This window comes from Aspergillus ambiguus, assembly GCF_047715705.1.
Source record: "Aspergillus ambiguus strain CBS 117.58 unplaced genomic scaffold BDV59scaffold_17, whole genome shotgun sequence".
Classification (NCBI taxonomy): Eukaryota; Fungi; Ascomycota; class Eurotiomycetes; order Eurotiales; family Aspergillaceae; genus Aspergillus; species Aspergillus ambiguus.
Window position 1 is genome coordinate 296,949 of NW_027395530.1, and position 22,767 is coordinate 319,715.

The window sequence follows — 22,767 nt, forward strand, 5'->3', positions numbered from 1 at the left end:
GTGAAAAAGCGAGGCAGTGGACTATCCTCTAGGGACATGGATTGCCGTTGAATGCCAACGGATTCCAGGTTAGCGGGAGGTGAGATAGGCTGTCCCTGGTTTCTCGATTCTCCTTTCGATAGCTCTTAGCTTCTGGCAGCAGATCTTCCGTGTTGTCTCCATCGTGGATGAGGGGTGCAGATGCAGGAGTATGCAGATGAGAGGAGCGTTGAAGCGAGTGGAAGAAGAAAAGGGGGAAGAAGATAAAGTAATATAGAATATCGAGGCAGGCTTATTATTAAGGTATACTAAGCCAAGTCACCACTGCCGCGGGATAACTTAAACTGTCGAAACCAGGTACTGGAGGGGTTCCTGAGATCTCTGAACCGTGGATGATGTAGAAGCCGTTTACTATACAATCCGCTTTGGGAAAGGTCCCGTGACACCCTCGTGACCGATCAATCCCTTTCAACTTCCTCTTCTTCTCTCCGTCTCCGTCTCCAACTCCATCTTGCAATGAGAGTCATGCTAAGCTCATCTCCCGACTTGGCGTCGGCTCCAGCCGCTATCTATCGATGGCGTGCGGAGAAGCCTTCCTAGCGGCATAACTACATAACCGGGTCTCCTCACTTCCTGTCCTCCTCTCCTCCCTCCTCTCTCCTCCCGGGACAGAGTCAAGACCACCACAGTGCGATCCGCCAGAATGTACTTCCAATCAGCCCTGGTCATCAGCCTAGGGCTCCTCGCCCTCCCACATACCGCCTCCTTCATCATCCCCAGCCAAACCCCCCTCGGCACCAGCACTGACGCCGAGACCTGCCCGCTGGCGGCCAAAGTCCCCCCGCCCAACGATGGGTTCACCTCGGGCCTGAAATTCGTCAAGGACGCGCACATCCGCGCGCAACAAGTCGAGCGACTGTCGCGCGCCGTGCAAGTCCCAACAACCGTGAACGACTACCTCACCGACCCGTACGACCCGGGATTCGCTCCATTTCTCGAATTCCACTCCCTCCTCGAACAACTCTTCCCATTGACGTACGCCCCCCACCCCTTACTTACTACCCACCCCCAAGTCCAAGCTAACAGAGCAGTCATGCAACCGCGCACCTCTCCCACGTCAACCGCCTCGGCCTGGTGTATACCCTCAACGGCACCTCCGCCGCCAAGCCGCTCCTCTTCACGGCGCATCAGGACGTCGTACCGATCGTCAACGCCGCAGACTGGACGCACCCGCCGTTCGCGGGCCACTTCGACGGCGAGTGGCTCTGGGGCCGCGGCGCCAGCGACTGCAAGAACGTGCTGATCGGGCTGCTCTCCGTGGTCGAGGACCTGCTCGCGCAGGGGTGGACGCCGACGCGCACCGTCGTGCTGGCCTTTGGCTTCGACGAGGAGTCGCACGGCTGGCTGGGCGCGGGGAGCATCGCGGCGTACCTTGAGGAAACCTTCGGGGCGGATGGCGATGCGTTCGAGTTCGTCCTCGACGAGGGCGGCATGGGGCTGGAGGTACTCTCCTCTCCTTCGTCGTCGTCGTCCTCCTCCTCCCCGGCCACGACAGACGTGGTGTATGCCCTCCCCGGCGTCAGCGAAAAGGGCAGTCTGGACCTCACGCTGGAGCTGCGCGTGGCCGGCGGGCACAGCAGCGTGCCGCCGGCACACACGGGCATCGGGATGATGGCGGAGATCATCTACACGCTGGAGCGGGCGGAGCTGTTCCGGCCGCGGCTGGACGCGAGCCACCCGGCGTACCGGAAGCTGCAGTGCCAGGTGGCGCATTCGCCGGACGCCGTGGAGCCGTGGTTGGCGCGGGCACTGGCCGGGGGCGACGACGCGGAGACGCTGGCGGAGCGGCTGGCGGTGTCGCGGGGCGCGGCGACCCGGTTCACGCTGCAGACGTCGCAGGCGGCCGATCTGATCTCCGGCGGGGTCAAGTCGAACGCCTTGCCGGAGACCGTGTCGGCGCTGGTGAACTACCGGGTTGCGCTGCATCAGACCCCGGACGAGGTGCAGGCCCGCGCGGTGCGCCTGATTGCACCCATCGCCGAGAGGTATAACCTGACCTTGGTGGCGTTTCCGGAGGAGGAGAAGGAGGAGGAGGAGACGGGGTTGAGGATCCCCGGCGATAACGACGGCCATGCGGCGAACACGCTGGTGCTGTCGACGCTGAGTGAGCCGCTGCGTCCGGCGCCCGTGAGTCCTACGGATCTCGAGAGTGAGACGTGGGCACGGTTCGCGGGCGTCACCCGCGCCGTGTTCGAGTCCGTGCCGAGTCTGCAGGGGAAGACGGTCGTCGTGGCCGGCGATATCATGACCGGGAATACGGATACCCGGTTCTACTGGAACCTGTCGCGGAATATCTACCGGTGGAGTCCGTCGCGCCAGGGCGGTGCGTTGAATATTCACACCGTGGATGAGCGGGTGGCCATTGACGTGCACTTGGAGGCGATGATGCTGTATTATGGTGAGTGATGGTCTGACCGTCTGTCTTTCATGAACAATGCTAATGGCTCAGATCTGATCCGTGCCTTTGATGGAGCGGGCCAAACGGAAATCGAGCATGACCTATAGGTATATACAACATTCATACAAGGTAGAGACAGCTGGAGAAGGGCTAGAATCTACGCACGTATAGATAAGAACCATCATGTTCGTGTCTATCGAGGATCTAGGTACAAGAGAACATATGTACAGCCATCAAGGCACGGGCATAGACGGTCTAAGATTGTTCATAACAATAATGAAAAGATGATATGGATAACTTGAAACGAGTGACCGGCACATCGAACTTCAACCTCATCTATTCATCAAGAAGGAGCAGAGAGAAAGCACCACCCATCACCGGGCGAGCGATAAACCTAGTGGTGTCACGAGGGTAACTGAACGAATTAGTCCGTTGTAAATACATGGCCTTCAACAGGATAACTCACTTTCCAGAGATGGTGTCGTAGAGATCTGTCATGGCGCCGCTGGTAGGGGTCTCATTGATCCAACTGGTGATAAGCTGAAGGAACATCTCGCGAGTTTCCGCAGACGAGATCGACGCAGTGAACAGTTGCCAATCGGCTGTCATCATCAGTACACAGTCAACCAGCCAAAGGGATCAACATACTCTTGGTGTAGTAGTGACGACTGTCGAGTGGCACGCCGTACCGCTGCTTCATCCTCGAGTAGTACTTGTCTTGCATGTCGTACACCGACTGGGGAACCAACCCCAGGCCCAGCTGACGATCGGCATAGAGATTGTACAATAGACCTGCGCATGTTAGTCTCCTATCGTACCGGTTTCCATCGCCACATACCATAAGTCGAGTCATTGCCGTAGTTCAAAGTGGCATGTGGCGGATCAGCCTCTTTATTGATGGCCAGATTCTGCCACTGGTCCATGTAGTTGTGGGCGACAGTGGTATAGTTGTTCGAATCGGCCTCGTTGTTGGCAATGGTGCTGATGGAAGCCATCGCCTCAATACCGATGATCCCCTTCAAGGCCAGGTTGGTTTGGTTCCTGTCAAGTCAGCAACGTCCTACAGCATCACCAGGAACACTCACGCCAAAGCACCAGCAAAATCATCTGTCGAAACCTGACTAGCAGGGTAAAGCCCAAATTCGATGAGATACGAGGCCCACTGGTTCAGGAGCTTATAGTGCTGTTGGATGAACGCGCCTGCATCATTTGCAACCTTGTGATATGCCAGAGCCATGATGATCATGTTGCCGCACTCCTCCAAGGGCATGTACTCGTCATTACCTTCGGCGTGGCCGGTGGCATTAGGATAGTGGGTACCGATATCGTGCATGGCGTAGTTGTGAGGGTACATTCCATTCTCCTGGATCTCGAAATGCGGCTTCAGGAGAAGCGTCAACAACTCGGGGTTGGTGTACAAGAAGATGGGGTATGCCGGGAAGATCACGTCCACCGTGTTCATGTTGCCATTGGAGGAAATCTCCTTCATGAACAGGTAAGGGTTGCCAGAGGTGCCGCAGAGCTGGAGAGCAGCAAAGACTTGACGAACGGTGAGAGACGCGATCGTCATATAGTCCTGGCCGGCGGCGTTGAGTGCATCCGTGGAAATCCGTTGGTCGAGGTCTGTGGAGAGAGTGCTGGACTCCTGATAGTCATGGTGGAAAAAGTCGAGCGCATCCCACGCCGTAGGGAAGTAGTCCTTCCACAGAGGAGGTTCGGCTGTCATCCCGTTCGTGGATCCGTTGTACTGAATGGCAACATCTTGGGCCAGACCAATGGTGAAGAGCACGTTGGCAGAGTCTGTCACTGAGCCTAGGTTGTGCGCGAAACCAAAAACAGGCCACCTGTCGCCGATGGCACGGAAATTGGTGTCCTTGGTATTGGGAAGGGCACCGTTCTTGGAGAAATAGCCGCGGACATCGACATCAGCACCCGACTGGAAGGTGAGGCCATCGCGGTTGTCCGTAGCCCAGTACCAGTCGCCCCATTCCGCTTGGTCATCGCTCTCCGAGAAAAGGAGCGGAGTCTGGCGCCAGACTTTGTGGTAGGCCACGCCGCCGTTGGTGACAGCGTAGTCCCATTGGGCAACCGCAGATGGACTACCCGCCGCCCATTCTAAAAGGTCAGAAACGGCCTGCGACAGGGAGAGGAGGACTTACCAGCCGAGATGTCGGAATAGACCTGCACATCATGGGGTCTACCATCGAGAGAGGAGACATCAACATGCACGTAGGAAAACACGAGGGACTGGCGGCGCAAATCTTCAGGAGTGACGGGCGACAGGAAGGTCACGTTCATCTGGACCATGTGGTCGACCTCCATGGTGAAGATACTCTTGGTGGAGGTGTACTCATAGGCAGTCTGGTTGACGGTGGTGGAACCGGGGATCCCCATCCAGGTGTAAACATTGCCGTCGACACGGATCATTCCCGCCCAGCCTCTGACTTGACCACTGCGAAAGTCAGAAGAAATACGCTTGCAAGGCCAGGGGACTCACGCCCAGAAGGTCGGCCATTCACCGGCGAGATAACCACCATTACCGCCATCGCTCCCAGCACGCAACCAGGTACTCAGGTACGGGGACTTGACAGCAAGAGGCAACGCAGGGGGTCGAGCCGGGGTAAAGGCGGAGCTGGCCCCAGTAGAGGCGACCAGCAGGGCGAGAAAGAAGAACCACAGGTGAAAGACAAACATGGTGACTGGAATGGTCTGCAGCAAGGGTCAGTCCTGGCCGCCAGATGCTTTCTTTAAAGACACCCAACAGATTACTGTTTTCGGAAAAATCCACACGGAGACAGCAGGTAGAAGCTTACGATCACCGATGCTGACGAATGTAGATCAGGGAATTCTGCAATGCGACTGGAATGCTGGCACTGCTTAAATACTTCTGCAGACCACGCACCGAAGACAGATTGGAATGCGCGGGCTCCAGACCTAGAACAGAGGTTATTGGGGCCGAGGATGAAGCCGATGAAAGAAAACGGAGACAAGAGACAGGAATGTGCTCGCATGATGTAGATTCTTCCGCAAAGCGTCGTCGTCTGACTCGCGTTTGGATTTGATGCCCACGGGGCGTACAGGCCAGATGCCAGCCACAGGCCCGACCAGACTCGAGGCAGCGAGAGGGGAGAGGCAGGTGGAGACGGAATGATCAGACTTACCCCATGCAAGGGCACTAGGGCCTCTTGATGAACCGGATGGAGATGGAGCCAACCGAGGAGAGTAGGGCTTGTCGAGAAGCAGCTGGGTAGGGCACGAGGAGTCAGCCACTGTTGGAGATGGGCAGCAGATGACTGAACTTACCAGTGGCCAGGGGGGGTTAACGATAGACGACGTATGTATGAGAGGTAGAGAGCAATATGAACGAAGGGAACGGATATGAGGGCACGAACGAAGGGCGATAGAAGGAGAGACGACGACGGCATTTTATAGACAACAGCAGGCAGCCAGACGGAAAGTCCCAGACAGGAAGGCGTAGTGACGATAGAGACCGGAGAGGAAGTCGCTATGGCAGTCATTGACTTATTCATCCAGTCGGTTTCTGCTCTATCACGGCCGGTGGATCGGCCACAGTGAAGACATCTGACATGCGGCGAGTGTGACTGATCGCGGTGATGCCATCAGGTGAGCGACATTCACGGCTTCCGCACAGGGATATTTCCGGCCGTGAAGGGACGAGACAGGCCTGGACGGCTGCAGTGTGACCTTCACTGATGGCTGCATCGTCGTCGCCGGAGGAAACATGCTGCGTGGCAGCCCACAGGCCATGCTGGAGATTGTCCCGAGAGAGGAGAGGCTTTGACCAGGCCCGCGCTAGACGGGGATCGCCTTCTGATCGGCAGAGAAGCCGACCAGTGACACGGCAGGCGAACGCAGGTACGAGATTTGCTTTTGCGGGCCACGTCAGAGCGAAGTCGAGACATACATCAATAGTCCCGTGGGAGCCTTGCATGTTGGGAGCAAACCGAGAAAAAGTCTTCTAGAAGCTCAGACTGACATGCATCGTCATCATCATATACTACATACATACCGCTAGATACAAACGCAAGTAAAAGACCCATGTCTCGCATGTAAACTTCAACCAGAAACGCAAAGCAAAAACTCGCCAGGGCCTCCCAGTCATCATTCGTAAGCCTGAGACAAAAAGACATAGACAACCGAAACAAAGAAAAACAAGACTCAAGTCAGGTCAGGTCCGCTTCGAGCTTTGCGCCAACTCAATACAAAACTCCCCCCATTCGCTCCCTCCGGGGATGGGGAGGATCTCCTCGGCGATCGCCTCCTCCAGGCGTTGCTTGTACCGGCGGCGGAACTCAAGCTTCACCTGTTCCAGATGGCGCGGCTCCCAGTGGAACCGCACAAGGCGGGAAATCAACAGCTCGGATCGTTCCTTGCCGGACTTGGACTCGCGCAGGGCCTGGTGGAGGAGGAGGGCATCGCGCATGGGGCGGTTGATCACGCCGTTCAGGATGTGGGCGAGGGTTTCGCCCACCAGGTTCTGCGACTTGGCGATCATGGCGCGCGCAAAGTTTCGCTGGTAAATGGCCTCGTAGGCGCGAAGCACCTCGCGCAGGTGGGCGTCGCTGCGGCGCACGATGATGTAAATCATGGCGGTCTCACCGCCGTGGCGGGCCACCAGGGCGCGGTGCAGCTCGTGGACGTCGCGCTGGACGAGCGCCTCGTCGACCGGGTCGCGCTCGCTGGGACGGGCCTCCTCCTCCAGGGCCAGCATCACCGCCGTGCGGAACTTGTCGGCCTTGAGCTCGGCCCGCATGCACTTCTCCAGGCTGTCCAGGTAGCGCGAGTCGCGGAAACACGCCTTGATCTCGCGGATCTCCTCGCGCGTGCGCCCGAACAGCGCCTCGATCAGCAGCTCGCGCCGCGACGTGCTCGACTGGTAGTAGCAGTTGGCCCAGAACGCCTCGCTCTCCCACCGCCCCAGCGCCGTCGCGTAGCACACCTTGCCAAACGCGTTGTTGCCCAACTTGACGCGGAGGTGCTTGGCCAGGTTGATGCCCTTCCCGCGCAGCTTCACGTGATGCTTGTACTCCTTGCGGAGGTCCAGCATCTCGTCGCTGCTCAGGTGCGGGAGCACACGGATGAGCGTCTTGTGGTCGACGCTGCGCGTGTGCGACAGGGCTTCCTGCATGGCCGTCGCATCGGGCGTCGGATCGTAGAACGACACCCGTTTCCGCGCGCCACCGCCACTGCCCCCGGGCGTGATCACCATCAGGGATTCGGGCCCGGGGATCTGCGACAGGGAGGAGGAGGAGGAATGGCGGTCGTGACGCACCCGGCTCGAATCCCGCCTGGTGCGGTCGCTCTTCTTCTCCGGATCTTTGGACTTCTTCCGCCGATGCTTCCGCCGGCGGCTCCCTTCGGAGTCGCTGGCGTCCAGGGGCTCGAGCTCCGACAGATCCTCGTCCAGGCGCGCGGGGCCGACGATGGGCGACGGCATGGGCGAAATGCTCTGGTACGTACCCTTGTAGGGCTCCAGCATGGGACTGACCGGACGGAAGCTAGGATCGGGGGCTTCGACGGAGAGAGTGTTGGCCGCCGACATGGACAGGCTGTGCGGCCGTCCTGAGCGACCGCCGGGGGTGATCTCGACATAATGCGGGCCCGACTCCTGCGGGCGAGTGGTCGCCGGTTTCGACGCGAACTGCGGGGTGGCCGAGTATTTTAGATCGTACGGCGCCTGGGGTTCGGAGCCCGTCCGCGCATGCGCCGGGGTGGCCGCGTAGGCCGGCTTCGCCGTGGGTTTGGGCGCATATTTGACCTTGGGGTCGATCTGCGCGTACTGAAACGCCGGTGGGGTGGCGTACGCAATGTGACCGGGGGGGTCACTGGACACTGTTCGCTGGTGCGCGGACGCCATCGTCGTCCCTGGCGGAACGTAAGCGCCGCTCGTCGGCACCTGGTATCGGTGCGCGCCCCAGGAAGCGTACGGACTCGGTTGACCGTCGGCAGTCACATACGGTGCTGTCGCATACACCGGGGCTCCAGAGGCGGCGGTGGTGTCGGGAAGGGTGGAGGCGGGAAAGGCGCCAGGCATGGTCTCCGGCTGGGAGGACGGGGGCACATAACCGGGTCGCTCACACTCTGGGATCGGCGCCCAGGCCGAGGGGGGAGCGCTGGTCGGGGGGGGACCACTATAGGCCGGTTGTTGCGGTTGCTTTTGTCCTTGGAGATACTGCGACGGAGTCGCATACTGGAATGAGCCGGGACGGGCGTAGCTGGGATGACTGTCGACACGCGACGCCGAAGTGCGCGGGGAGGCCTTGTATCCGTAGTATTCACGCTCTAGGTCGCTGGGGATGTCCCCGTAGGCCAGGGCCTCGTCCTCGGAGGCTGACAGAGAGTCATCAGAGGGGACGTCGTATCGCGTCGGACGGAGGCTGGGTGAGCGCAGGTCAGCCGACCGGCGCTCACGGGGATGTCTGGTCGCTTTCCGTCCGGAGTCGGACAGGTAGTAGCGATCGTGGTCGGAATCCGAGGCCGACAGATCATCGTCGACGCGATAGGTCCGCCGCGGACTGGCGGCACGACTCCTGGAGCGAGAGCGCGAGCGCGAGCGAGCGTAAGGATCCGCGTGATCGGGCGCGAGATACGACCGGGTCGCTTGTCTGGAGGCCTCGACAGCGGCGGAGGGAGCCAGCGGATCGCGCGATCTGGACCGCTGGCGGGTATGCCCGCTCGGAGACTTGGAACGACCACGGGAGCGTGGGTCCGGCACGTGGAGAGACATGAGAAGGGATAGGGGGAGGGAGGGAGGGGAGGAGAGGAGAAGAGGGAGTGTAAGAAGAGAAGAGAAGAGGAGGAGGAGAGGAAGAGGAGAAGAGGATCAGGAGAAGAAAGTATACTAACTAGTTAGAGCCGCATCGTTCAGCTCGTATCGAGAGGGGCAGGCGGTCAAGCGGCATCTCCTCTCACTGGTCGAAGCTGCATCATCTATACAGGGATATAGTGTACCTGGTATGCTATCTACTAATAAGATACGGGTTACTGCATTCTACCAGGTACTAACCAGGGTACAAGTTAACTGATTACTACCGATAGCAGTACCGACAAACAGTGACAGTGATATCAAAACTCAAGTGGTATAAGAGAGCGCCACCAGCGCCTCCCAGACAAGCCGGAGGGCCCTGGCAGCCTCGACAGGTTCGAAGGAAAACAACATCAACAAGGAACGAAATCAAGAAATACAACGATCAAGGCATCAATCAAACCCCTCCGCGGTCCTCTACCGCGCGTGAGATCCCTCCACCGGTCCCATGCGCCCACTGTACACCTTCTTCGGCGGCTCCGCGGCCGGACCCTGACGATTCAACCGGCTCGTTCTCCAGCGCTCGTACCAGATCACCCGGCTCGCCTCGCGCAGCTCCGATCGCCAGTCGCTGAACACCGAGTCCTTCAGCTTCAGGAAGTCGCAGTGCTCCGGGTTGTACGGGTCGGCAAAGCCCCAGGGGAACTTGCGCCCCACGGGTTCGTCCCCGGCTGCCAGCGAGTGCGGGTCAGGCGACAGGATGGAGAAGGGCAGGTTCTGGTGGGAAGCATTGGGTGCCGACGCTTGGCTCCGTGCCGACGGCGACGCCGGGGTCGGAACGTCTCCGTTGGCCTCGGAGTCGTCCTTCGGGGATGATGGCACGTCCTCCTCTTCCGGCACCGTCTCCGGCACATCGGGCTTCTCCCCCTCCGCTTCCGCTTCCGCTTCAGCTGCAGCTTCCTCATCCGTACTCGCGTACTCGTCCTCCTGTTCTTCCAGGGTCAGGATCTCGAGCGGGTCGATGTTCGCCTTCCGGAGACTATCCCACACCGCCTTTCTCAGGTAGGCCATGTGGGCGGTGGTGATGGTGTCGGCTTTACTGATGACCGGCACCACGGTGGTCTTGCCCAGGACGGTGCGGAGGACCTGCAGGTCGAGGCTCTCATCCAGGATGCCGATCACGGGGGAGTCGGACGCCTTGGGGGTGCCCTGGGCGGCGCGGTCGGCGGCGGCGATGTTCTCATCGAGCCGGACGGGGTCGAGGACGAGGAAGGTGCAGTGGATGTGGGTGTCGCGCACGCCAGGGGAACGGATGACCTTCATCTCCTCGTTCAGGGTCTCCTCGAACTTGCTCTCGAGGAAGCCGGTGACGCCCCGCAGCTGGATGTCGACGATGTTGCGCTCGAAGCCCTGCGAGTCCCAGAGGGTGAGGCCGACCCGTTCGCCGTCGATCTCGGTCTCGAGGTAGTGCGAGGTGTAGCCCTCGTTGGCGGGCGACTGGCGGTCGTAGAACTCGACCTCCTCGGGGGCGCGAGACGGGTGTTTATGTGGGGGCAGGGCGAGCGACGAGCGGAGGAAATTGAGGAACGAGGTCTTGCCCGAGTTGCGGGCGCCGATGACCAGGATACTAGCCCGTCGTTAGGGAGGGAGTGGGTGGCAGTGCGACGGGAGCCAACTTACTTGTAGGGGGTGGGATCCTTGCGCCGGCGCAGTCGACGGGGGTTGTTGACGGTGCTGACGGCGCTGCTGGCATAGCTGAAGCGGCCCCGATGGGTCATGCTCTCGGTGCGGGCGTAGGGATCGTAGTCGTTGGTATTGGGGGTACTCATGGCGCTCCGCGAGGGGATGGGACGCGCGTGGTGGGACGGACTGGACAAGGCCGCGACACTATCCAGACGCTCGTCACCCCCAAAGGTTTCAAGCACGGGGGTGGGGGAGAGATCCGGCAGACGAGGGGGGTGTTTGGGCATGGCGGCTTCCCGTTGCCGACGGAGTTCTTCTTCAATGGCCTGTTTCTTCTTGCTCTTGCTGCCGGACGACTTGCGGTCGCCGAGAGGTTCGCCGGACTTGGAACGACGCAGGAAGGCGAGGGAGGAGCTGGTGCGACGGTTGTTGCCGGACCCGTTGGAGGCGTCGGCGGCCGCCAGGTCGGGGGTCCGGGGTCTGGCAGCGGTTGCCATGATTCTGTAACACCGATGGGTGGGGTTTCAGATAGAGTCGGAGTGTCCTGTCATCTCGGCTGTCAGCATCCTCCGTCTGGGCTACTGGTATTGTACGCAGGACTTACCGAATGGTAACTATACGTCCACCTCGTGCGACAGGACTGACATCCACAAGCCCGCAGTGGGTGTCGAGATCAACCAATGGGTTCGAGAGGAGATAGGAGCAATTGATCGGAGACAAGAGACACAGGAAACAGATCCAGAGACACAACGAGAGAGAACGAAGGGAATGAAAGACCGACGATTCGATGTCGCTGAACTGGTGAAATACTGGTGGAATCCCAGACCCAGCGATCAATCGATCTTGTCGACGACGGATGCGGTCCCGTTGCACTGGAAGAAAGAAAGAAAGAAAGTCGGTGATGTCGCCAGGACGTCACTGATTTTTTTGGACTTTTTTTCGAGAGAGGGTCGTCTGGAGGGAAGAAGAATGCGCGCTGGAGGAGATTCAGGGGCAACGCAGAGCTACAATACCCTGAGCGGACTGGCTGGATGGGGGACTGGATTCCCCACTCTTCTAGGGAGAATTAGGTTAGCCACGGAGGGGTCTGCGTACAGCAGTAGGCAGTATACGAGCCTCCGAGGACTGTGTACCGAATACCCAGGACAGAAGCAGTCCAGAGAAACAGTACGCTGTAGGTATTGAGTTAGTATAAGTGCTATGGTCGAGAGAAGGAGGATTATCGACGGAGTACAGGAGGCACCGAGGGAGGAGGTCATCATTACGTCGATCCAAGACCCTCTCGACACGTGGAGGATGAGGAGAATGTACTACGGACAGGATCAGGGTTCGTGTGGTGACATTCCTCTCGACCTTAATATGCAGCATCATGAGCTTATCCTGATACCCAGTATCGGTCTCGTTAGGGATTTGGTGTATACCCCTGAGCATATTTATTTACTGCCGAAAAGGGTGTCCGTGCTGAGTCAGACCCTCATCAGTCATCATGATTGATCCATCACGTGCCCCTGTCTCCACTGACCGTTTGCTATCAATCTATACATCCTCCATCTTCCTCGATCGGTGTTCATATTGTCGTGGATCGCTCCTTCCCATCACCCTCCATACCATGCACCAAACTAGGCTCTTCCTCTTTCTCCTCCTCCTCCTCTTCCTCCTTTGCTTCTCCCACTCTACCCGCCATGTCCCTAACTCCCTCTCCCTCTCTCTTCCCTCCTCTCACCCGAACTCCCCCAAAATTCCTTCCCCTCGACTCCGCCGCCACAGCTATCCCCTCCCCCGTGGTGGACTACGGTCAGTAATTTCGGACAGCCCTCGTCTCGGCCCCCGCTCACACCATCAGCTCCCCTCGTATGGCTGCATAGCCAGGACCCCTTCAGGCCGTCCGGCATTGCCCAGCAGCTCATGCACACCACCCCCATGGTCCACGGGGAACCGGTTCAAGGGGCACCGTCCCCGCTGACCCTCGAGAACCTGGACCGCCTCAACCTGCTCGGCAACACCAGTGTCTTCCTCACCTCCCAAGAAGGTTCCAATGCGGACCCGCCGCCCGCATGGTTCCGCGGGGTCAGTCCGGACGCAACAGGCGAGACCGTAGGCGCAGTCTCCGCCTGCGTGATTGTCGTCGACCACCACGACGGCACCGCTGGTTCTAGCGGCACCCTCGACGCGTTCTACTTCTACTTCTTTGCGTGAGTGTCGGCCGTCACGGCGGAGACACCATCCCGCACCCACTAACCTCAACCAGGTACAACCGCGGAAACACCGTCCTACAGATGGAGTTCGGTGATCATGTGGGCGATTGGTTCGTTCGGGTAGGGGCCCTGCACGACCGTCGCTGACCGGCCGCAGGGAGCATACCATGATCCGATTCTCGGAGGGAGTGCCGCAGACGGTGTGGTACAGCGAGCATGCGAGGGGGCTCGCTGTTACGTACGCCGCCACGGAAAAGCAGGGCAAGCGGCCGGTTGCCTACGCGGCCAACGGGACGCACGCCGTCTACGCCGTTGCTGGGTGAGTGCCGTGCCGTCCCATGCCAGACGACTTCCGACGGCTGATGGCCGCGTAGCTCCCACGACTATACCATCCCGTGGCTGGACCTGCCGTTCGGGCTCGTGGTCGTCGACCACACCGACCAAGGCGTGCTGTGGGACCCCTTGCTCAGCGTCTATGCGTACCGCTACGACGCCCGCAACCGCTCCTTCCAGCCCTACGACCCCAGCTACCCCGTGCAGTGGCTGGACTTCAACGGGAGATGGGGGGACGACGCCCTCCCCGCGGGGTTGAAGACGTTTGGGCTGCCCAAACAGTACGTGGGCGGTCCCAGCGGTCCCAAGTTCAAGGCGCTGGTCCGCACGGAAGTGTGTCCGAGTGAACGCTGTCCCACCGTGAATGCGACGCCCTTGTATCAAGTGATGATCTACCTGGTGGTCTGCATAGGGATAAGCTGGGCGATCGTCCAAGGTGTCAGGCTCTGGGCTGCGCACCACCGGGTCACTCGCCGTTAACGATCCATGAGAGCATGAGTCACGTATTCCTAATCAAACAATCCTATCCGAAAGCCCTGTTAACTTCCAATCGAACCATTCTATCGTCTAAGTCTTTCCCCCCAACTCCTGCTCCCTCCGCTCCTTCATCAGCTTAAACAACCGTAGATCCAGCGGGATCCGATCTCCCAACCAGGTAGCCCGCTGCGTATGGTTCCGCTCGTCTTCCTCCTCCGTGGTATTCGGATGCACCAGCACGCTCAACGGCCCGCGGTTGATCACCAGCCACGGGATGAACGCCCCGAACTGCGCCGGCGTGAACAAATTCACCTCAAACATGGCCACCGGGTGCGGGCCGACCGGCCGGTCAAAGAACTGGTAGATCCGGAGCTCGGGGACTATGCACGGGGTCAGCGGTATATTCGACGGGAACAAGATTCAATAGGGAGCACGCAGGCAGGCAGACTGACATTCCCGACGGATGCGCTCCCAGAGCGCCTTTGCGTAGGCCGCTTGGTCGGGATTACTCTGCGCGATGCGACGTTAGATATATATAGATCTTGGGGAGGGGGAAGCGGCTCACCTGGAAGTGGTAGATGTGAATGTCGAATCCACCGCGTCGGCCCTTGGTCAGAGGATCGGGGAATTCGTCATAGGCGGCGCTGCGGATCCCGTGTTGCGGGTTCTTGAACGATTTGCCGTCGTCGTTGCGCTCGCTGTCGTCCGCGATGTTACCGCGGGTCGTGTCGGAGGTGGTCTGGGGACTCACTCTGGCAGGGGCTCGAGGTTCTCATAGCCTTCCAGCGGGGAGGGGTACGTGAATGCGAATTGGTCGGTCATGCTGTAGTGTTTGTGGAGGATGTCGCATGCAAAGAATCCGAAAAGTATACGGGCCCTCCGTATATATAGACTCCAAATCGTGTGGTTTTATTATCAATCAGTTGATCTGCCATACGTCAACGATGCGGCAAATGGTGTGCCCTGAATTCCGCACTCTGACAAAGCCGCGGAATGAAGGCGACGAGACTTATACTTTGCTATCCACGTCCTCATGTTTCGTTAAACTACCTACGATGGATGTCCCAGAAATACACGCTATAAGATATCTTTGTAAGACGTACTTGGGCAGGTGTGGAGCTCGACATCGTCCACCAGCCTATATATATATATATCTCTCTCTCTCTCCAACACCCGTATAGATCGTAATTCATTTCTCATAAACCACACAGCCTACTTTTAAACCCACGTAGAACCCGAAAGAATCGCTTCAATCCCGAACGCCAGCAAACGGTGATGCACACAAATCTACCAAGAAGCCTTGACATCGATCTGTCCGTCTTCATCTACAAACTTCCCCCGATCCCATTCGCGTCCCTCGCCCTTCTTCGACCACCGCACCTCCTCCAGCCGGCCCTCCGAGTCCGGGTCCGCCGCCGTCGCAGGCACCGTATTCGCCTTCCATTTCTCCACAAACGCATCGTTGAACCCGGCCTCGCGCAGTCGGTCCTCCCCCCGTCGTCGCCAATGCGCCCGATCCCGCAGCGCCTCCAGCGCCAGCTCCCAGTCATCGTCGCCCGTCATGAGCCCCGCCACCGGCCGCCGTGTCGGCGTCGGCCGGCCGGCCGCATCGTCCTCCTCCAGCTGCACGTCCAGCGTCGGGTCGTAGTCCGGCGCGAAATGCGCATCGATGTTGCTATGGCTGAGCTTGTACGCGCCGCGTCCCCGGGACCGGATCGGCTCGATACCACCACCGCCAGCCCCGTCTTCTTTCGGCGGGAGTGGCCCGACCAGATCCTCCAGCGGGTCCGACTCATCCCCGGCCGGCGGCGGCGGAGGCGTGCGGCTTTCGCGGGAGACGGAGACCGGAGACAGACGCGATGAGCGGTCCCGCGTACTCCGTCTCTCCCTGTGTCTCCTCCGGGCATGGGTATGTTCTGGGGATCTCGAGCGGGAGCGAGACGGGGACCGGGAGCGAGACCGTCTACGCTCTCGTCGTCGAGAACTGTGCGAAGGGCGTTCCTCATCCCGCGGCGAGCGACTGCGCGACGGAGAATATGACCGTCGACGGTGATGATGATGGTGGCGGTGGTGACGGCGACGTCGTCTCGCGGAGCCGTATCGTTCCTCCCCCTCGGAGTCGTCCGACTCGTCGCGGCGACGGTGCTTGTGCGAACGATCCCGGTCCCGATCGGTAGACGCGGAGCGACTCCTACGTCGTCGGCGGTGGGAGCGATGCCGGTCGTCTTCGTCGTCATCTCGGTCGCGGCGGCGGCGATGGGAGCTGCGGCGAGCGTCCGGGGCGGGGTGTTTGTCGTCGTCGTCGGCGGCAGCGAGGCGAGCGGCGGCGGCCCTATGGCGCAGCTGGCGCATGCGCTCGCGGGCCTCGCGCTCCTCCTTGCGCTTGAGGGCGGCATTGTGGTTGTCCGTTTCCTTGATGATATGGCGGAGGAAGCGCGTGTTCGGTTTCGGGGCGGCGCCTGCGGGTCTGTGGCGATGAGACGGAGAAGGGCCAGGCAAGGAAGGAAAGGAAGATTTGCTTACCGGGCGGGCATGTACGCTCCGAGCCCCTGTGCGGAGTACTTCAGGGAGCTGTCGCGCGCCTCCCGGGCGAGGACCTGCGCGACGTAGTCGTCGCTGCTGGGATCGTTGTGGCCCATGGCTTCTTCCCCCCGCGGTGGAAGGCTGGTTAGGAGAGCGGGTAGGAGGATGAGGAGGACGAGAACATAAATGGAGTAGAGGCGGGAGAAGGGGTTTATAAAATGGAGGTGTTGGACATGTCAGTGTCTGTGGGAGCAGCGCAAGGGAGTTGTAGAGAGGAGAAGTTGGAGATGGCGATTGTTGGCTCACCGCCTCCGGGCGGGTCCCCTTGCATTGTTTATCTCCGCATGTCCGACGCGGTCAAAGTATCACATCCACGATACCTACCTTGGGTACAATCGAGTTGCTCCATTGATACCTCGCATTCTGTAACATAGCATTTTCTCGGTTTGCATGATCTCATGATCTCCCTGAGAGAGTCTCCCGAACCACCGACATGCCCGAAATGCCCTCCCCAAACCCCGCCGAAATCCGCCAGCAGCTCCATCAACTATCCCAGGAAAAAGGCGAATTAAAATCCCACCTGGCGATCGTCCGCATCAGCGAGCCCATCTTCGCCCCCGACGCCGAAAATGAAGACCCCTCGCCGGCCAAGCGCAACTCGGACGTCTCTACGATCGACACCCCGACGCCCGCGTCGCTGGAGGCCGACCTAACCCACTACAAAGTGAGAGACTGAGAGCCGCGCCCCCCCTCCCCCCCAAACGAGCCGAACACTGACCCATAGCACTCAAGGAGCTGTTCTCCAAGCTGCGGTTCTCCTACGTCGAGCAGGTGACCAAGGAAAAGTTCCTCCGCGCGATTGTCGGCGACCCGCCGCTGGTGGTGGGCCACAATGAGAACGTCGAGCTGGAGACGCAGCTGGCCGAGGTGAAGGCGGAGCTGCGGGCGCGCAAGGAGGAGGTGCGGATGATGACGGAGGCAATGGAGACGAAGGGGAGGGAGCTTGCGGGTCGTGAGTTTTTCCCTCTGGTTGGGGGGGGGGGGGGGTGCGGGATGTCTGTGTCTAACCGGGTCGCTACAGGGTACAAGAACGTTCAGCTACAGATGACCCAACTGTCCAGTCTCCCCGAGTCGATCGAGAACCTGGAATCGACAATCGCCGGGCTGCGCGCCAAGGAGGTCGCCAACATGAACGCCTCGTCGTCGCAGAACCTCCCCCTTCCCGCGACTTTGGCCCTGCTCTCGGAGCGCGAGGCGGAGCTCTCGGCCCTCAATCGGCAAGTCGCCGCGGTGCAGAATGCCCTCCCCCGCAAATCGCGGGAAGCGGAGGCGATCGAGCGAGAGCTGGGGGTGCTGGAACGACGGAAATCTGAAGCGGTGCTGCAAGCCCGGGAGGCGCAGAGGAAGAAGCAAGAGGGCGAGAGCGACGGGTTAGAGGAGATGGGCCGGTGGTACCGAAGTGCCGAAGAGACGCTCAAGAACTTTGTGGGGGTGGAAGGCTAGTTGGTCGCGGTGGGCTGCATGATTCACGACATGGATAACTTGATAGGATCGGCGTTGGGTACGGAGTACGAGTGCTGTGCTTTTAAGATATATATATACGACTTACGATACGTACGAAGTCATAGAAAGGAGAAGACAGATGAGGGTCTCTGAATTGAGCCACCAGGCTATTTTTCCATTCGTTGATTGGCATGATCGTACAACATTAGACGCGATGCTGCCGTCACCATGAAGCCCCCTATTTTTGATGTTCCGTACCGAAACCCGTCCATACTCCGGTTTTTAAGAATTTACTCCTCATCCTCCTCCTCCTCACCACCGTCACCGCCGGCAGCGGCAGCAGCCTTCTTGCGCTGGACACGGCCAGGGCGGCCACCACCGTAGGGGGAGGTGAGAGCGAAGTCAATGTGCTTCTGGGAGTCCAGGCGGACCATGTAGGAGGGCACGTTGACGATCTGCTTGCCGACACGGATGTGACGCTGCTTGATCAGGACACGGGCGTGGTGGATGGACTTGGCGAGACCGAGCTTGTAGACGCAGGTCTGGAGACGACGCTCGAGGAAGTCCTCGACACGGAGGGCCAGGACGTAATCGAGCTTCATGCGGGACTCATCGAGCACACCGATGCGGACCAGACGACGAATCAAAGCGTTACCTTCGAAAAGACGCTTGGGGTCCTTCTCGTCGAGGGTGAGCAGCTCACTGCGACAGGTCAGCCAATCCTCCCATTGCACAGATGGTCACTAAGCGCATACCGAGCAGCACGACGGATCTTGGACAGGGTAAGCTGGACACGCCACACCTCACGCTTGTTGCGCAGGCCGTACTCGCCGACAACCTTCAGTTCCGAGTCACTAGCGATAAAGGTTAGACACGGAAACACACGACATAAACAGAAGCACGCTTCTGATTAGTGGCCGGAGAGTACTAACAGACGAGCCGACTCGAACGCTGGAGAGACGTTAGCGGATGCACTCGCTCTGGGAGAAAATTCAAGATCATTGTCCTCGAGGCTACTTACGACGACGGGGGACCTTGTAGGTCTTGGAGTAGACGCGACTGCAGAGAACATGCTCATTAGAACGACTGCGACAGAGACGCATCCATTGTCGAGTTCAATACTCACGGGACGGGGGCCATGGCTGCTGATTGAGCGTTGTCGCGGGATTGTCGAACACACCTAACGGCACAAGGAAAATCGCAGCAGAAGAAGTTGGATGGAGAGGGTTTGGCGGGAAGCGCTAAGCGAGACCAATGGTGGACCGGACAGGGTTCAGCCCTAAGGCGGTGGGGGAGCCGCACTCACCGCACCCGAGAGTCTCTACACCATCGCTCAGCGCGGATCGAGGTTCCTCGTTGTCGACAAGTTTCCCCAACTCCAGCACCACCAACACCGCCGTCATGGGTCACTCGCACGGTTTGAGAAGCGGCACTCGGGTATGTTCGATCTGATGGATAGGATGGTTGTGTGGACGAGAGGACCCGAATTTGCGATGCTAATGTTGCCCTTTAGTATGCCTTCAGCCGTAACTTCAAGGAGCATGGCATGATCCGCCTGTCGACCTACCTGAAGACCTACCGGTACGACGATATCCCTCCCGCGAAATGGCCGTCCGGCATGATGAAACTTTGATGTACAGGATCTGATGTGTTTTCTACAGGGTTGGCGACATTGTGGATATCAAGGTCAACGGTGCCGTCCAGAAGGGGTCAGTCTTTCTCCCTCCCGCCCGTGCAATTTTCAACCCCCTTCGGAAGCACGGGGTTGTCCGTGGCACAATAGGATCGAATACTGAGACGAATCTAGTATGCCCTACAAGGCCTTCAACGGAAAGACCGGTGTCGTCTACAACGTGACCAAGTCCTCCGTCGGTGTCCTCCTCTACAAGGTTGTCGGCAACCGCTACATCGAGAAGCGCGTCAACGTCCGCATTGAGCACGTCAAGCACTCCCGCTCCCGTGAGGACTTCATCAAGCGTGTCAAGGAGAACGCCCAGAAGAAGCGCCAGGCCAAGGAGCAGGGCATCCACCTCCACCTGAAGCGCCAGCCCGCCCTGCCCCGTGAGGCCCACGTCATCGAGGGTGTTGCCGCTGAGACCATCACCCCCATCCCTTACGACACCCACATCTAAACGAAATGGACTGGTCGATGCGGTTGTTTGGTGTTTCTGGGTTTTGCCATCCATGGGTGGATTTTGCATTGAGACGAAGCGCGAAAATGGAGGGTCTTCGGATGTACTAGCACACGTCCGCCTGTGCATAGATTCCCCTGAATGAAAAACAAAATTTCGATTCCCGTTCAGTCTGTTGCGCGTGGCCGTCCGAGTCACTGTATGACTACTTAGGCTACTCAGGCTACCCGGGCTCCAAGGCTCCCCAGAGCTCCAACAAGACAGTATTTCGATTCTGCCATCATGTCTATCTCTAGTGTTATGAAAGATGATATCCATTGAGCGTCAGTAGTATCGTAGATACACGAGACAAGTCGTGGCGCAGATTCTTATCGGCGGCAGTCCAGACCGGATCCGCCAAACGCAAAAGTGACTGTCGGATTATGTCACCCTCATTTTTCCTCCATCACCACCTCCTCTCACCTCTCACCCTTAGGACACCGCCTGTCGGACTACGAGATAGTTAAATGATTTGCTTACATTATCGATAGCGTCTTATTGCATTCCCTCAGCTGCGGCTGTAACACCCGCGATGCCTCAGCCTGGCTCCGGCACCCACACCAGCTCTGTGCAGGCGCATCTGGCAGCCGGGAGCCCTCGACCAGACCTGGGCGCCGACATCGTCGTACAATCGCGCGAAACGGGGGATGTCATCCCCAGTCCAGTACAAACGATCGTCCCCGGACCCGCCGCGACCAGTCCAGCCAAGCCATGGGCGCATTTCCTCGCCGGGGGGTAAGTAAAGCTAAACAACAATCTCGACCGAAGCCCCAAACCCCCGACTAACGCATCGACTCGTTCTAGAATCGGGGGCATGACCGCCGCGACGCTGACCTCCCCCCTGGACGTGCTGAAGACAAGGCTGCAGTCGGACTTTTACCAGGCGCAGCTGCGGGAGCTGCGCGCCGCGCACCCGCTGCCGGGGCCATCGTCGTCGTCGTCATCACTGACCGTGCTCGTCCGGAGCGCGGCGATGCATTTCAACGAGACGGTGCAGATCCTGCGGTCGATCTACGTGCACGAGGGCGGACGTGCGCTGTTCAAAGGCCTAGGCCCGAACCTGATCGGGGTGGTGCCGGCGCGGGCGATCAACTTCTACGTATACGGGAACGGGAAGCGGCTCCTGAGCGACTACTTTGGCTACCGCGATGTGCGCGCCACGCCGGCGGGGATCCATCTGACCGCGGCGGCGGTGGCCGGGATCGCGACGGGCACGGCGACGAACCCGATCTGGCTGGTCAAGACGCGGCTCCAACTGGACAAGTCCCACGCCGAGGAGCACGGACAGGTTGGCCGGCAGTACCGCAACAGCTGGGACTGTATCCGGCAGACGGTGCGGCACGAGGGCGTGCGCGGGCTCTACCGGGGCCTGTCGGCGTCGTATCTGGGGGTGACGGAGTCGACGCTGCAGTGGGTGATGTACGAGCAGATGAAGATGTTCCTGGCGCGGCGCGAAGCGGCCAAACGGGCGGATGCAGGGTATCACTACGGGGCTTGGGATGATGTCGAGCTGTGGGGAGGTCGGATCTGCTCTGCTGGCGTGGCCAAGCTGATCGCGGCGGCGGCGACGTATCCGCACGAGGTGGTCCGGACCCGGCTGCGACAGGCCCCGACGGTGTCGATCGGGGATGGGAAGGTGGAAATGAAGTACACGGGGCTGGTGCAGTGTTTCACGCTGGTCTGGAAGGAGGAGGGGATGGCCGGGCTGTACGGGGGCTTGACGCCACATCTACTCCGCGTGGTCCCCTCGGCAGCGATCATGTTTGGCATGTAAGTTGCTCGTCTCGTTGCTTCCGGTGGTCTGGACTGACGGGTGATTCTAGGTACGAGGTAATCCTGCGGTTGTTCGGGACGACGTCTTGATTTGGTGTGCATTGGAGTTATCATCATGTACTATAGTTGCTGCAATTGGTCGGGAATCTTCGGGTGTTAGAATGGCTTCCTTGTACAGATATTTATTATTGTATAGAAATGGATCCGGGAGATTAAGGGCGATGCAGGCAACGCACCCAATGCACACCGACACTCTATCGCATTGTCTAGGCAGCATTGGCACGCCGTCATCATCCACGGCGGAGAGTTTCTTTGTTCTCACGGCCGATCAATCGTGCTTCGCCACATCACCGCCACGATAGTTTGGAATACGCAGTACGTACTCTGTAACACTTTCGTTATTTTTTTCAATAGAGGTCAAGGATCTCAAGCATCCTAGCAGAATGATTCCCTCTCCTACCCCACAGTGGCAAAATGATTCATGCCCAATTAGGCCCCCCATATTGTCCGGACGATAAGCGCGTCAGCGAACCCGAAGGAGCAAGGGTTCGGAGGGTTCGGTGGCGAATCCGTTCTTCTGTCATATAACGGCAACGGCCTCTTGTTTTTGTGGCGGAGAGTTCTCCATAGCAGGGAGCTTAGGAGATGGGTCCGTCCGGGGACAGGTCCAGAACAGCTTAGATCACTGCGGAGATAGCATGCGGAATTTTAGACGTCTGCAATGCGAAGGAGACTCAGGAACCGTCAAAGTGTTTCGCATCGCATGGCGTTGCGCATGAGCGATGTCCGTGCGGGGAGCAATTCCGCCTCGCCAGTCTGCGTGTCCGATTTGTAATTCGGTACGGGCGATATGCCCCCTTAGTTTGAATTCTCGGGAATGAATGCATTGATCTTGAATTGGGTACC

The 22,767-nt window shown here is 59.2% G+C and overlaps 10 protein-coding genes across 10 annotated transcripts; 5 read left to right on the forward strand and 5 right to left on the reverse strand.

Moving 5' to 3' along the window:
- The first annotated feature begins 495 nt into the window (after positions 1–495).
- On the forward strand, positions 496–2,844 carry cps1 (Gly-Xaa carboxypeptidase). The gene is made up of 3 exons (XM_073695134.1): positions 496–1,014; positions 1,071–2,437; positions 2,489–2,844. Exons 1-3 carry the CDS (start codon positions 683–685, stop codon positions 2,542–2,544), a joined length of 1,755 nt encoding a protein of 584 aa, XP_073547660.1. The 5' UTR covers positions 496–682; the 3' UTR covers positions 2,545–2,844.
- gta1 (glutaminase GtaA) lies at positions 2,610–5,131 on the reverse strand (the record flags this gene model as incomplete). Its single annotated transcript, XM_073695135.1, has 7 exons — positions 2,610–2,852; positions 2,904–3,039; positions 3,086–3,229; positions 3,276–3,478; positions 3,523–4,552; positions 4,597–4,889; positions 4,935–5,131. The coding sequence occupies 7 exons, from the start codon at positions 5,129–5,131 to the stop codon at positions 2,774–2,776; spliced, it is 2,082 nt and encodes a 693-aa protein (XP_073547661.1). The 3' UTR covers positions 2,610–2,773.
- A 1,495-nt stretch (positions 5,132–6,626) lies between these two features.
- Positions 6,627–11,383, reverse strand: BDV59DRAFT_193433 (uncharacterized protein; the record flags this gene model as incomplete). The annotated part of the gene is made up of 5 exons (XM_073692229.1): positions 6,627–9,140; positions 9,511–9,590; positions 9,722–9,980; positions 10,116–10,830; positions 10,884–11,383. 5 exons carry the CDS (start codon positions 11,381–11,383, stop codon positions 6,627–6,629), a joined length of 4,068 nt encoding a protein of 1,355 aa, XP_073547662.1.
- Positions 11,384–12,568: 1,185 nt separating this feature from the next.
- Positions 12,569–13,894, forward strand: BDV59DRAFT_202262 (uncharacterized protein; the record flags this gene model as incomplete). The annotated part of the gene is made up of 5 exons (XM_073693998.1): positions 12,569–12,680; positions 12,730–13,078; positions 13,135–13,191; positions 13,239–13,400; positions 13,456–13,894. 5 exons carry the CDS (start codon positions 12,569–12,571, stop codon positions 13,892–13,894), a joined length of 1,119 nt encoding a protein of 372 aa, XP_073547663.1.
- Positions 13,693–14,975, reverse strand: BDV59DRAFT_35486 (uncharacterized protein). The gene is made up of 4 exons (XM_073696249.1): positions 14,643–14,975; positions 14,457–14,589; positions 14,344–14,401; positions 13,693–14,271 (listed from the first exon to the last, which is right to left on the reverse strand). Exons 1-4 carry the CDS (start codon positions 14,711–14,713, stop codon positions 13,982–13,984), a joined length of 552 nt encoding a protein of 183 aa, XP_073547664.1. The 5' UTR covers positions 14,714–14,975; the 3' UTR covers positions 13,693–13,981.
- A 203-nt stretch (positions 14,976–15,178) lies between these two features.
- Positions 15,179–16,530, reverse strand: BDV59DRAFT_202264 (uncharacterized protein; the record flags this gene model as incomplete). Its single annotated transcript, XM_073693999.1, has 2 exons — positions 15,179–16,358; positions 16,415–16,530. 2 exons carry the CDS (start codon positions 16,528–16,530, stop codon positions 15,179–15,181), a joined length of 1,296 nt encoding a protein of 431 aa, XP_073547665.1.
- Positions 16,531–16,793: 263 nt separating this feature from the next.
- BDV59DRAFT_178917 (uncharacterized protein) lies at positions 16,794–17,995 on the forward strand. The gene is made up of 3 exons (XM_073689844.1): positions 16,794–17,138; positions 17,207–17,426; positions 17,496–17,995. The coding sequence occupies exons 1-3, from the start codon at positions 16,908–16,910 to the stop codon at positions 17,915–17,917; spliced, it is 873 nt and encodes a 290-aa protein (XP_073547666.1). The 5' UTR covers positions 16,794–16,907; the 3' UTR covers positions 17,918–17,995.
- Positions 17,996–18,051: 56 nt separating this feature from the next.
- On the reverse strand, positions 18,052–19,177 carry BDV59DRAFT_178921 (40S ribosomal uS4 domain-containing protein). The gene is made up of 5 exons (XM_073689845.1): positions 19,044–19,177; positions 18,939–18,976; positions 18,850–18,868; positions 18,673–18,771; positions 18,052–18,619 (listed from the first exon to the last, which is right to left on the reverse strand). Exons 1-5 carry the CDS (start codon positions 19,055–19,057, stop codon positions 18,208–18,210), a joined length of 582 nt encoding a protein of 193 aa, XP_073547667.1. The 5' UTR covers positions 19,058–19,177; the 3' UTR covers positions 18,052–18,207.
- An 8-nt stretch (positions 19,178–19,185) lies between these two features.
- BDV59DRAFT_178926 (60S ribosomal protein eL21) lies at positions 19,186–20,364 on the forward strand. Its single transcript, XM_073689846.1, has 4 exons — positions 19,186–19,354; positions 19,431–19,498; positions 19,579–19,626; positions 19,725–20,364. The coding sequence occupies exons 1-4, from the start codon at positions 19,319–19,321 to the stop codon at positions 20,047–20,049; spliced, it is 477 nt and encodes a 158-aa protein (XP_073547668.1). The 5' UTR covers positions 19,186–19,318; the 3' UTR covers positions 20,050–20,364.
- A 136-nt stretch (positions 20,365–20,500) lies between these two features.
- On the forward strand, positions 20,501–22,070 carry BDV59DRAFT_35544 (putative mitochondrial carrier protein (Rim2)). The gene is made up of 3 exons (XM_073696251.1): positions 20,501–20,823; positions 20,893–21,858; positions 21,912–22,070. Exons 1-3 carry the CDS (start codon positions 20,621–20,623, stop codon positions 21,949–21,951), a joined length of 1,209 nt encoding a protein of 402 aa, XP_073547669.1. The 5' UTR covers positions 20,501–20,620; the 3' UTR covers positions 21,952–22,070.
- The last annotated feature ends 697 nt before the right edge of the window (positions 22,071–22,767 follow it).